This window comes from Caretta caretta, chromosome 10 (assembly GCF_965140235.1).
Source record: "Caretta caretta isolate rCarCar2 chromosome 10, rCarCar1.hap1, whole genome shotgun sequence".
Classification (NCBI taxonomy): Eukaryota; Metazoa; Chordata; order Testudines; family Cheloniidae; genus Caretta; species Caretta caretta.
Window position 1 is genome coordinate 78807680 of NC_134215.1, and position 14501 is coordinate 78822180.

The 14501-nt window shown below is 43.3% G+C and overlaps 1 protein-coding gene across 3 annotated transcripts in view; it reads right to left on the reverse strand.

Annotated features, from left to right (window-relative positions):
- IGDCC4 (immunoglobulin superfamily DCC subclass member 4) overlaps positions 1–14501 on the reverse strand; it is a 194108-nt gene that overhangs the window by 10364 nt on the left and 169243 nt on the right. For 2 of the 3 annotated variants that reach the window (XM_048866840.2, XM_075133220.1), the window contains 2 exons: positions 8982–9146; positions 2386–3660 (listed from right to left, as the gene is read on the reverse strand). In XM_048866840.2, the coding sequence (XP_048722797.2) occupies positions 3130–3660; positions 8982–9146 (696 nt within the window). In that variant the 3' untranslated portion in view covers positions 2386–3129. Of the gene's footprint in view, positions 1–2385; positions 3661–8981; positions 9147–14501 lie in introns of those variants that run through there. The other variant, XM_048866842.2, reaches the window with a different exon arrangement.

A 14501-nucleotide genomic window follows, 5' to 3' on the forward strand; every position in this document is an offset into this window, starting at 1 on the left:
AGACAAGCTCTCGCGCTGCTTGCTCCTTCTGTGTGGTGGTGCTGGGAACAATGCAGGTTGCCTTTCATACCACTTTGCAGCTGCTCACAGAATGACATTCAAGAGGCTACTGTAGGCTCCAAACCGTCTTTGAGCAGGGAATGGAAAGACAGAGCTGTGACAGACACCACTTACATTACTGGGGACAGAAGTTATATGCTAGAGAAGGGTGGCCAAAGGCAGGAGAAAGCAAGATCCTCAGACTCAGGTTAGAGCCTACCAGGGCCTGATCCATTGGCTTGACTGCGTGTTGGACAGGGCCCTTTTAATACAATCCTATTACTGTACGTGTACATACACACACACACACACACACACACACACACACAGGGTTCCACTTGGAATCAAAGGGAGCCTTGAGTGAGTAGCCAGGGCAGGATCGGACTGCTCAAGAGGGATCTGATTCTTTCCTTGACTTGCACCAGTAAATGCCATGAACATGAACATGAATGGGAGTTACTGGCACGCACCATGGAAAGAAAATCCACTGCAGGACGGGAGAGTCCCCTCTCTCTACACCCTGTCAGAGTTGATGGGAGAGGAAGGCATCCTTCATATCCATCCACGTTACCAGAACAGAGGAAACAGTGGCCTTTGCGGACTCTTGTCCACGACAGTCACTGCCAATGGGACATTTTGCAAGCAAATAATGATGAAATAAAGGGATGCAGTCAGGTCAATTCAGCTCCAATTATAGGGCCAGACTGCAGGGCTGCCCGTGGAGTACAGGGTGCCCTCTGCTCGCAAGGGTAATCCTGTATCACAATCTCGACTGAGATGTAAAAACTTTTTACAAAGCCTCAGATCAGCACAAAGGTCTCCATGATATTTTTCTGGCTAATTCCAATGGAAGCAGGGTTTAGGGGTTTTTTTGTTTTTTGTTTTGCTTCGCTGTTTAACCAACAAATGGCTAAATCCAAAGAAATGCTGAGCATCTCCTCAGCACCCGCAATGTCCAATGAATTCAATGGGAAATGCAGATCCTCAGCACCTCTCAGGATTTGGCCCAGTCTGCAGTGTTCGCTATTCAAACATGGCTGTGTTTTGAGAATCTGAAACTGAGCTAAGACAGGGTAGGAATGAAGGGAAACTAACTCCTTTCTTTTCAAAGGCTCAAGCGGAGAGAAATGCCCTCAGTAAACAGTCTAAATAATGAAGAGTAAATGAGATTATTTAAAACCTGTCTGTGATCATTCAAGGTGCTATCTGAACAAGAACGAACGTTTTTTTTAACATGGCTCTGTCCTTTTAAGGGGATGGCCTCACGCCGAGCAGCGGGTGCGAATCCCAGCGGGAACACACTTACACTAGCGGCCATTGACCTAGCATGCTAAAAATAGAGTGAAGTGTGGAGCAACAGGTTAGCTACGTGAGTACGTGGCATGGGTCTGTAGTCGGGGAGGCTAGCCCCTCCCACGGCTCGCCTGCCCGTGGCTACACTCCATTTTTAGGTTTATGACAGCTAGTGTAAGCAGAGGGGATGCATGGCGGGAGGCATGTGGGGTCATATGCCCGTCCCCCCTGCCCAGATTTGCAGCTTGCCTTGTATTGAGCATGCTCACACGAATTGAGCATGCTCAGTAACATTGCTGAAGCTGGCTGCTCTCACTCTGCCCCCCACTATCGGCAGGCACGGGTTGTCTCCGAGTAAGTCAGTCTCCTTGAGCAGGAAAGCGGACGCCCCAGCTCGAAGGCCAGGCACACCCTGAAAATCCATTTTGGCCAAGATTGTCAGAAGTGACTTGTGATTTTGGCTGCCGAATTTGACCCACTTTAAAGGGACCCAATTTTCAGAAACTGTTTTGTACCCACACTCAGGCAATCTGGCCTCTTTAAAGTGTCTCTTTAGTTGGGGTTGGACTAGATGACCTCCTGAGGTCTCTTCCAATCCTGATATTCTATGATTCTATGTCTCATGTTGGGCCCTAACAAACTGACGCTCCCCGTTTGAAAACTTCAGCTCTTCATTTTCTTTACCAGCATGAGCCCCTTAAAAACAAAATGCTGCCAACCATCGCCCCATCTGCGATGGCCTTTTTGCAAAGCACATGGTTCTAACGGCCAAACACGCCCAACGCGTCAGTCCTAGGGCAGGTGGTCCTGCCGTAATGTATTCAAAAGAAAGAGAGAGACTTGACACCTGCAGCACTATTCATTAAAAAATAGTCAAAAACCAGTGCAAACATATTCTTTAGAAAAAGGCAGTATAAGAATAAGTTAAAAACTAAAATGGACTATAACAAAAGAGTAAATCTACTGCTTTTTTTTTTTTCTCCAACAGACATGAGGTAGTTGTGTTGTTAAGGAGGAAAAAATAAAGAGAGAAGTAGTAAAAATGCTACTCTAGACCACACACTACTCCACTTTATAAAATTAAATAATATAAAGATGCTCCGAGGAAATAAAAATACATTGTCGTACATTAAAAGGAGAGAGACGTACCTAAAACGATAGGTACAAGAACCTACATAACACAAAGTCCAGCTTGGTGAAGTGACCGAGACGCTGAAGAAGGTTCTATGTAGTACAAGTTGTTAGAGGCACTCGCAGAGTGTGTAATAAAAGGCCACTACGTCAGCCAGCTAGTAATGTTTACCGGGGTAGTGTACAAAGGGATCATTAACATCATTTTAACCATGGGTGAGCGGAGAAGGCCGCTGGCTACGGCTAATTGCCTTTTGGCCGGTGTTTGTCTCAACCCCTTTGGCTGCGGCCCTCCCTGGCGAAGAGCAACATTGGAGAAGATACGCTTAATGTATTCTCCCTCTTTCTGCCGTGAAAAATGTTCCGGCACTCCCCATCATGGAATAAAAGGAAACAATGGCACAGGCTGCAGGCAGAAGGTTCGGTTTTAGTCACTTCAATGGGTGTTGGATTGGGCCCACAGCAATCTACATATTGATTTATTTCATGTGAATTTAGGGCTGTTCATCTGTCCAGGAACCTGAGTCTCTAAGGTGCTAAGCACCCTCAGCCCCACCGAATTCACTGCGAGGTGAGGGCACACAGTATCTCTCCGGATCTGGCCCCCAGTAACTCACACCTACTTCTTCTAGCTCTCCCATGGTCAAAATCAGATTAATTTCCTCTTTAATGGTTATGGACACGCGTCACGTTCTCAGATGCTGAGGATGAATTGATTAGCGCAGAGATACTACACAGAGGGGCGTCCTGCTGGCCTGTGGGAAAAGCTTGGCACTTGACTGACTGTACATTCCCTCTGTCTTCTTGAAGAGAGTCCGAATCCCCGCTTTCCATAAAGTCCAGACTTTCTCCGTGCTTGTGGAAGCCGTTGGTGAGCCCATGAGGGCCGACAGCTTCCATTTTGTTAGTCTTTCTGTCAGTACTTAACATGGCGTCCTGGGTCTGAAGCTCAGGTTTGCCTTGGCAGTCCACGAATGCTATGCTGACATTCTGCTTGGCGTTTGGGGAGGTTTGAAGGGGCTGCTCATCGGAGGGGACATTTTCTGGGCTGTGGTCCTCAGGATCCGTTTCTTCAGCGTCCAGCGTGTGAAGCTGAGAGTCGCAGTCTCTGTCAGAGGCTGAGAAATCGGAATGGACAATGACCTCGGCTTCCATTTGATGAAGGCTGATGGGTGGTTGATTTTTCATCACTTCATTCTGTTAGTAAGCAAAGGGAGAAAGTGACTAAATTCAGATCGTTCGGCCCCTGGATCCTGACAAACGGAGAAGCCCTTGTTTAACTGGGAGCACGTTAGTAATCCCATTGAGTTCAATGGGCCTACGCACATGCTTAAAATTAAGTGTGTCTTTATATGCCTCAGTGGATTGGAGTCTTAACACTGTAACATGAGCAATAGCCAAAGTAGCCAAAGACAGAATGGCTTTATGGCATAACAGCTTTGTTTTTCTCAGAAACAAGAGCATTTGCTCTTTTTCAATGCAGGCAACTTTTCCAAGCTTCTCTTTTCAGGTCTAAAGTCAAGAGATGCTATTCTAACCCAACCAGATTTCCCAAAATGCCAGCTGAGTTTAATTGCATTTTCCATCAGCTTTTGGTAATTAATGCTGGAAATAAAGCATGTAGCTCAGAGACAGAACTCACTGTATACCCAAAACCAAATACGTCATTTAAAAAAATAAACAGCCGGCTGTGTCATTTTAAAAGACAAACAATCTAACAAAAGCCTATTCAGATCAATAGCCCCAAGCACTTCCGGGCGCTTGTCCACATGGTTTTAGATGGTTGTGATTCCATCAGTGATTTCAGGAAAAAAATATTCTGGGTTTTGAGCTTGGCAAGTGAGCAAAGTTGGAATGGCTGTCCCAAGACTCTGTTATAAAATGTATTTTCAAATCTGAAGTCAACACACGCAGGGCATGACATTTACCCTCCCCGCCCCAAGTGGATTGCTGATCCCCAGTCCAGACGCTATGCGCAGAGCGCTCATTTATAACAGCGGAAGCATTCTCTCTGGAATGAGTGTGGTGAGCATAACAGATTTCACACTGTAAAGTGGGCAGGGGGACTACCTCCAGAAACGTGTACCCTGCACTTATACATCATCACCTTCCATCACAGGACCTCAAGATGTTTTGGAAGCCTCACAACACACATAGCTACAGGTGGGGAAACTGAGGCATAGAGCGGTGCAAAGACTTCCACAGGTTACCCAGTGAGTCAGCAGCAGAAAGGAGACTAGACTCCAGGATCCTAGCAAACTGTACCAGGCGGTGGCTTAGACGTATGGCCAATAGTGTTCAGAGACATTAAGTGGATGGATAGCAGTATGGCCAACCCCAAGCATTCAAAAATAATGAATCTGGCTTCAAAAACTAATGAGAGTTTAAAAAATGAAAAGTGTGGGGTTTCTTTTTATTTGCCTTTGGGTTTTGAGCCTTGAGAGTTCATTTTTTCAAGCACGAGGGGCTCGAAATGTACCTTTTATTTTTTAAATGTAAGCTGAGATTCTCACATAATCACATGACTCCAAGAACTGGGACATTAAGAAAAAACCCCCAGCAAATATAGCAACTGAGAAATTGTGAGAGTTGGCAATGTTATAATAATAACAGTAGTAATAACTTGCTCCGACATAGCACATTTCATCAGTCAATCTCAAAAGGAGATTTTTACAAAGGAGGTGAGCATCATTACCTCCATTGTCGAGCTGGGGAAACTGATGCACAAAGTATTGTAGTAACTTGTTCACAGGCACCTAGCATGCCAGTAGCCAAGCCAGGAATAGAAACCAGATGTCTTGCGTTCTAGTCCAGTACTCTGTCCACAGGGCGACATGCCTAGAATAACTTGGATGCCTTCAGATTCTTAAGGATATTCCCCAAGTCCTTAGCTATCAATTATTGAAATTGGGACACGTACATTACAACGATTCCACAAGGCCCTCTCCCTCCAGAGACAAAGGCTGAGATTTTCAAAAGTCCTAGTGATTTTAGGTGCTTAAAGGGTCAGATTTTCAGAAGGTGTGTGCTCAGCACTTTCTAAATATCAGGCTCCTTTGTGGCATCTGAAGTTGGGCACCCAAAACATGAGGCACCCAAGTTGACTACTCATTTCTGAAAATGTTGGCCGCAGTGTACAAAGCAGAACAGTATTTGCTAGTTACCTCAATCCTATTCTGTAATTTGCAAAAGCTGTTATAAAACAAAGCACTTAAAATTGGAAAAACAGAACGATTTCACTCATGCAACATTTAAACAGTGTCCTATGTTCTTGGGTCCTTTGCATTTATTTTGAAGCAGGGTGTTACTATATTAGACTAAAATTTGTTTACTAAGCAGATTTCTCTATTTTGGAAACCCATAGAGAGTCTCCTAGACAATTAGCTTTAAAATCTTTTCAATGCTTATTGCCTTTGCTGGTTAACAACTTCACTTACTGAAAGGAAACAATCCAAAACAAGGAAGTGAACTATCCTATGTGTAAACTTTCCAGCTTCCTATTTAAGCCAATTCTGTGTAACATTTACATATTTTAACACTTCTCTCCTTTTGTTGACAAACTCTGATGGGTAGCTAAACTGTGATGTAAATGACACACTATAATTGGGTTGTAAAACATTGTCTCAACTCTCTACACAACATTAATTACATCCTGTGTATAACTGATTTTCACACTGCTATCTAGGAAGGAAGCATAGGATAGGTGGAGGTACTTATGAGAGGAGAGAAGACAAACAGGCAAATCTCTTGCTTTACAGAATCAGCTGAGTTTATGTCAAATTGCTTCAATGGAGCCTTGACACAGATTATGGTATTAGCAACTGCTTCATTGGGATAGATCTGTATTCCCAAGTTTGAGAACGCAACATCAGAAATGTTAATGTTGATTTTCAATAAGTCTTGGAACACTGGGGAAGTTCTAGATGACTGGAACAAAGCAAATGTGCCAATATTTAAAAAAAAGTTAAAAGGGATGACGCAGGTAATTATAAGGCTTGTCAGCCTAACATTAATCCTGGGCAAGATAATGGAGCAGCTGATAATGGACTCGATTAATAAAGAATTAAAGGAGGGTAATGTAATTAACCCAAATCAACACACATTTATGGAAAATAGATCCTGACAAACAAGAGAATGAGTTTGGTTCCTAAGGTAAAAGCACTGATATAATACTTTTAGATTTCTGCAAGGTGTTTGACAGTACTGCACAACATTTTGATTTGAAAACTAGAACTATATAAAATAAACATGGCACACATTAAATGGATTAAAAACTGGCTAACTGATAGGTCTCCAAATGTAACTGAAAATGGGGAATCATTGAGCAGGTGTGCTTACAGTGGGGTCCCGCAGGGATTGGTTCTTGGTCCTACACTATTTAACATTTTTATCAATGGCCTGGAAGAAAATGTAGAATCATCACTGATAAAATCTGCCGATGACACAAAGACTGGGAGGGGGGTAAATAATGAAGAGGACAGGTCGCTGATTTAGAGCGATCTGCATCACTTGGTAAACTGGGTGCGTGCAAACAATGTGTTTTAACACAGCTAAATGTAAATGTATACATCTGGGAACAAAGAACATAAGCCATACTTACAGGATGGGGGACTCTATCCTGGGAAGTAGTGACTCTCAAAAAGATTTGGGGGGTGTGGTGGATAATCAACTGAACATGAGCCCCCAAAATGACTCTGTGGCCAAGAGCTAATGTGATCCTGGAATGCATAAAGAAGGGAATCTCGAGTAGGAGTAGAGAGGTTTTTTTCCTCTATATTTGGCACTGGTGTGACTTCTGCTGGAATACTGTGTCCAGTTCTGGTGCCCACACAGGATGCTGATAAATTGGAGAGGGTTCAGAGAAGAGCCAGAAGAATGACTGAAGGATTAGAAAACCTGCCTTACAGCAATAGACTCACAGGCTCCATCTATTTATCTTAACAAAGAGAAGGTTAATGGGTGAGTTGATTACAGTCCATAAGTATCTACATAGGAAACAAATATTTAATAATGGGCTCTTCAATATTGCAGAGAAAGATTTAACACAATCCAGTGGCTGGACATTGAAGCTAGACAAATACAGGCATAAATGTATAATGTTAAGAATAATTTACCAAGGATTTTTAAATCAAGATTGGATGTTTTTCTAAAAGATCTACTCTAGGAATTTGTTTTGGGAAGCCCTACGGCCTATGTTATGCAGAAGGTCAGACTAGATTATTACAGTGGGCCATTCTGGGCAAGGAATCTATGAAACCTGAATTTTCTCCTGAGCTGTAGACTAAGGATAATGGAAATTGCTTTACACTACCTTTCAAAGGAATTTAAAACAACCCTAGATTTTTGACTCTTTCTATAGGCAGGTTGGAATACATTAGACCTTAATAACTCTCTATGCTGAGTATTGTAGATCCTAACTCATTTTATGTGTAAGTTTACTGCACTGCTACATAAAAAAGCCAAATCTGTTTTCTTGAGCCTGAGCACAGCAGCCTCTCCATCTCATTAACAAGGAATCTGCTCCACTCCCCCCTGGGCCACCGATTCAAGACCACAAGGACTGAGGAAAGTAAGGCAGTGAGAACATGGGGATTGCTGGACCTCAGAGAGACACAGAGGACTCCCTGAAAATAAAACAACTTTTTCCCACTGTGACAAAGTTCCTTCTCTACCTTGGTGGGTCTTGCACTTATTGGCGGATTTGCTCGCCTCGGAGATTCACGGCAGCCCTCAGTTTGGCTGGTTTTGTGAACCCATAGTCCAGGTCAACTCCTCCTGTGTCTGATCAGGAGTTGGGACGTTTGAGGGGGAACCTGGGTCTGCCCTCTACTCCGGGTTCCAGCCCAGGGCCCTGTGGAATGCAGCTGTCTAGAGTGCCTCCTGGAACAGCTGTGCGACAGCTACGACTCCCTGGGCTACTTCCCCATGGCATCCTCCCAACACCTTCTTTATCCTCACCACAGGACCTTCCTCCTGGTGTCTGATAATGCTTGTACATCTCAGTCCTCCAACAGTCCGCGTTTTCCCTCTCAGCTCCGAGTGCCTCTTGCTCCCAGCTCCTCACACGCACACCACAAACTGCAGTGAGCTCCTTTTTAAACCCAGGTGCCCTGATTAGCCTGCCTTAATTGATTCTAGCAGCTTCTTGATTTGCTGCAAGTGTTCTAATCAGCCTGTCTGCCTTAATTTTTTCCAGAAAGTTCCTGATTGTTCTGGAAACTTCACTGTTACCTTACCCAGGGAATAGGGACCTACTTAACCTGGGGCTAATATATCTGCCTTCTATCACTCTCCTGTAGCCATCTGGCCCGACCCTGTCACACCACGTACGCAAATCACACATGACATACAGTGTTATACTTGGGCAATGGAACAAAAACCATAATCAGCAAACTGAGACTAACTCTAAGGGGTAAATATTTTCTCTCCCTCTACAAGCAGGGAAAAAGATGAAAAGACACATAACAAATGTACCATAGTGCACAAGCGGCTGACACTAAAATACTGAAGACACCCACCGTAACAGCATCGTACACCAGGGCTTGTAGCAAAAGCTTTTGTCCTGCATTAGAAGGCGGCTTCAGCGTTCCATTCACAGCAGCAGTAGGCTCCTTTGTAATGGCATCTCCACATCTGGCTATGCTACTAGCCCAGTTCTGATTAATTGATTTATTCCATGTAGACTGCAGAATAAAAAGGAAAGCAATGATCAGATTATTTCCGAGACACAGATTTGTATCCCTCCAAACCTGAAAGAACAGGCAGTTCAACACAAAAAAGGAAGTTGGAGAAATGCCGTATGGCTTAAAGATGTCGGTTAAATGCAGCCAACACACTTTCCAATGACGTCACAATAACACTAGCCCTAACAAATGGACATTATTACCACAGGACACGGGGGTTTAGAGCACTGATCTGTTTTGGTCCGATGCAGAGCAAGTGGATAATTGGGATTTTCTTAGCTCTGACACAATATTTCTAATACCGTTCTTCCTATGTCACATTACGAGAAGAGCTCATGCTCCAAATCTAATATGGGGTCTCTGCTGATTTCATAGATTTTAAGACCAATAGGATGCAATGTATCAGGTAACACAACACTGCATGCATCTTCCTTTTGAAGTCCTAATTCAAAGCCCATTGAAGTCAGTGGGAAAATGCTCTTTTATCTTGATTGGTTTGGTATCAGACCCTACCGCATGTACATACCAAGACACTAGTGGGTCGGAGGCAGTGGGAATAATACTCTACACTTCAGTAGCTATCTTCCTATAACGATCTCAAAGCACTTTATACAGGTGGATAAAGATCTCCATGTTACATGTGGAGAAACTCAGGCACAGAGAGGCTAACTGACTTGCCTAACATCTAATAGTGGCTCAGTAGCAAAATTAGGAATAGAATGCAGGTCTCCAATACACCACTCTACCTCTCTTTCTTAAAGTTCCCCCGTGACAGTTAGAATCTTTTAGTATTTTATTATTTGAGCTTTTCCATTTTGCGTGTTTTATATAAGGAAGGATCCCATTTTGGGCCAAATCTTCAGCTGATCTTCTGTCCGGCTTCCTCTTGCGTGTGCATATGCAAAAACTGCACACTCACATCTATTCACCCATGCTTTGCAGGTACAAAAACCTGCATGGACAGCTTGAAATGTTTAACACCTATAGAACATGCACCCGCAAACTCCATTAAGGTGAATGGGTTTTTCAGGGGTATATTTTAACCCTTGTGCATGCAGAGGTGTTCAAAGATGTGAGTAAGCATCTGCACCTGAAACATGCAGCTCACGTGTGTGTGTGCGTGCGTGCACAATTTTGTATTACGCACGTAGAGACTGAGGGCTTTATATCAATGAATTCTGCTACGAATCTCATTCCAGGAAACCTGGCAGTAGCAAAAGCAGATGAAGCAGTTGGGTTACTTTTGAAATGCACTTTAATAGAAATTGTTACACGCTGGTCAATTTATATTCACGCACTTCATTAGCAAAATGGTTAACCATGTTCAGCAGCCACAATCGATACATACGCGCAGTCGTGACAAGTTAATGTCAGAGTTACTTTGTATTATACCAAAATGGAATGGTCTAAACCAATCAGAGGGCTGCATGGTTACTGACTCACTGATGGACATCATAGTTTTCGGCACTCAGACACTATGCAAATCCCTGCACTCTCATTGGCTACTGCCCTTAGAAGTCACCATCCACAGGCCCACCACAAACATGGCTGCCACAACTTCTCGCTTCATCCAGCTAACAGAAGACGAAAAACCCAATTACGTCGCAAAAACATCTCACTGTTATACATTTCAGTATAATAACCGCAGCGCAAGGTGCTTCCTCTTGACCCAATAACAACTGTCTTCTGGGCTAACAAGCCACCTTTGACCTTGGAGTTACTCAGCTCACAATTGAGTTATTACCTCATAAATAGGAAGTACCTTCATATTATTCTCTATTCATGTTATTTCACGGTATCACAGTAACTCTTCTGGAAGAAACAGTAAGGATTATTTGCTATCTATGAGAATAAGCAATGTAACATTTTCGTTTAGCACTATGAACGTTATTGGAGAAGTAACTGTACCATAGCAATTATGGACATTTACCCATAACACATCGGCTAATTCTCTTCAGGCTTGCCTGGTATTGTACTAGCTACCACTAGTCCCTCTCGATGTTTTAACTACAGTACTTTTTGTGATGCAAGGATGTAAGCCAAAACTCGAGTTCTAAGGGTGCATCATTATGATTATTTATCTACCTCTGTAAGTGCACAGGGCTGCGCAGTAAGAGAAAGCGGATAAGTAATGAATTGGTCTCCTACTTTGAAAGGCTGCCTAGAACAACTGGTTAAGAATTTATTTTCCTCTTTCATGAAAAATGTCAATGAAAATAATATTTTTTTAATTGTCTTTGACATTTGTCTTTGAAAGGTTTCATGGGATTTTGTAAAAGATACTTTTTTCATCAACCAAAAATGGAAAAAGAAAATTTAAAATTTTTTTTGTTTCATTTGGTCAAAAAGCCAAGTTTTTACCCTAAATAAAAGTTAAAATGAATTTCTTTGCAGCAACTGTTTTGTCTAGGACATCAGGTGGGTCGCTTTGACAGCTATGGCAATTTCCTGCAGTATCTTTGGGAGCTCTCACTTTATTAAGTTTATGTATCACAATGGGCTAGGAATTGTCTGTAACTCCATGGGGGATGGGAACCACAGACCCCCAGGAACTAAGAACACTGTGGGGTGATTAGGCACATTCACTCAGGGCGTAATGCCTCCACAGAGGTATCATCACCTGGAGAGGCTTATATATACTGGTTCAAACTGGAGTCTCCAGAGACCAACAAAGAAAGGACTTTGGACAAATAGCTGAGTTTAAACTGACTGAGGTCCATCTTTCTGATCCACCAAACAGACAGGACCTTCTGCCTAAGGAGGACCGCAGTCTTTCCTGGGAGAGGCTGGAAGATTTTGGCCTACTGAGGCCCCATAAGACTGATGGGTGACCTCTGGGAAGCTTTTAGCAGGTGTATAGGAACTCTTATTGTTGCTATTATGTTTTCTCTGTAACGCTTTCATCTTAAAAAGAAATGTGCTTGCTCAGACCAGGTCTACACTACAAACTTATATCAGTATAACTACGGCGCTCAGGGGTGTGAAAAATCCACAAGCCTGAGTGACACAGTTCTACCGATCTCACCACCGGTGTAGACAGAGCTATGTTGACAGGAGAGTTAGCTACCACCTACTGGGGAGGTGGATTAACTATGCAGATGGGAGAAGTTCTCCTGTCGGCGTAGTAGTGTCTTCACTAATGCGCTATGGCAGCGCAGGAATGAGAGATGGGAACAAGCTAGCAGTGACATTTGGGTTGAGCAAAGGGGGTGGGAGGCCATGCAAGAGAAAATTAGAGCCTAGATACGGAGAGAAGCTGATTTATGGGGAACCTTCATGGGGGGAGAAGGGAATAACGTGGATTCTATTGTGGGAGAATGCATCAACTCCCCACTGGGAGAAATGTCGGGCCAGAAAGAAACCAGGAACAGTTCTAACCTCTTGAAAATTAATTCAGTGATAGAAACAAATGGCCTTTTTTGGAAATAAATGGATCTTTCAGTGCTGCCTGATGGCATCATTTACTTTGGTGATTGGAACAATCAGTATTCTGCACTACGGAGAAAGACTCACCACACAAGTTCACTATCAAGGCACGTTCAAGCTGAGGTATGTGTGAATGGATTCCTGCGTAAAGTTAGAGCCCGGGGAAAAAGGGTGGTCGCTTCACCAATACAAAGGCACAAAATGGGGGGGGTTCTTTTTTTTTTTTTTTTTTTAAAGCAGACCACCAAGCTATTCTTAGTAGAGCTTCAAATCCCCCAGGCAACCAATGTTACCTTTTTGTAGATCTAATTAAATTATATGGGCTGAATGCAATTTGTTCTGGGTTCTCATGGCTTCCCTTTGCAATAAACTGTTGAATGCACACCTCTGTGCATGGGAAATGCGTGCCTTTAAGAGCTCAAATTATTTCACAGCTCAGACTATTAGTTCATGGACAGAGGTAATTTCTTTGCAGGGCTTGATTTTACTGGGCAACCTTGTGTTTATGTGGACTCACCTTGTTACCAAAAGCTTAGTGTGGCTACAGCCACTCCTCTTTCTGGCCTGGAGGTTAAGCAGAAATGTAGCCCCATTTTTCTTTGGTGGTCTATTTGTCCCACAAAGAATAAATTCCCTGAGAACAGGAGAAGAGCATGGAGGTGGAAGGGAGGGAAGCTGTAAGGTTTAAATGGAGGAAAATCTTTCTCTCTCTCTCTCTAGATCTAATGCCCAGTGAGGATAGCACAAAGCCAGTGTCTGGCTGCAAGAGCAAAGAGGCTTCTGACACCAGTGTGACCTTGTATGAGTCATTTGACCTCCTTGTGCCTCAGTCCATCTGGCTGGAAATGAGGTAGCAACGCAGGACCAGATGTTGCACGGAAGCTGAGGATTCCAAAAAGTCAGTCACTTACAAAAATCAGACGTTAGACCACGTTGTCAGGGCTGGCATCAGGCAAATAAAAACAAAACACTCATGTGCATGCTTGCGAGGTGCTGAGCGCCCTCGGCCCACTTTGACTTCAAACAGCAGCCGAAGGTGCTCAGCACCTCGCAGGATGAGACCTCTCTAGATAATCACTGCTTTGCACAAAAACCTCTAGGGGTCAAACCTTGCTCCCACTGAAGTCCCATCGCTACGGGATCAGGCCTACAGAGACCAGCTATCAAAGACGTTGTTTATGCAGCAATGAGCTTCAGAAAGAAAGATCGTCAGTCCAAAGCTGTGGATTTCAGGTACTCATTTTCAAAACTGGAAATATGCTGATCATGGTGACAGCAGCTCTGCTAATGGTCACTTCTTGTACATTAACAATACAGTCTATTCTGGACCAATGCCTCCTGCCCCTCTCCCTCATTTGGGTCAGCGATAATTAAACTAACTGTAAGTAATGAGAAAACAGACAAGTGATCACATATAACTGGCTGGGATGAAACACAATAAGGAATATTAATAAATGAAACAGCATTTAATTACACTAATTTGCTCCTGCTGCCATCTGAATGGGTTTCTGCAGATAGGCCAATTACTGGTGGATTACGAGCTTTTTCCAGAGAACATATCATTACTTAGCAAATAAAGTCTGAATGTTTCAGACTAAAAGGTATATAACACACACACGCGTGGCCATATGTGCAATTATAGATATCTGCACGCACACACACACTATCAGAGATACCTGCTCACACATAACACACCCCTACCCCTTGCATACCCGCACACTCCTTTTGTAGGCTTCCTGTGCAAACCAAAAACGTGGAAAGAAACAGCAACTCCGGTGCAATCCCCAAAGGAGTAACTGCTAGCGGAAATGTCAATCTGCCATGTTTACATAGGTTTTGATGACTCTGGGAACAGACTATTCAGCTCCGGTTGAAATTAGCTGTGATGAAGAGTAAAGTTTTTTTGTACCAGTTTGCTATTTTCAAAAA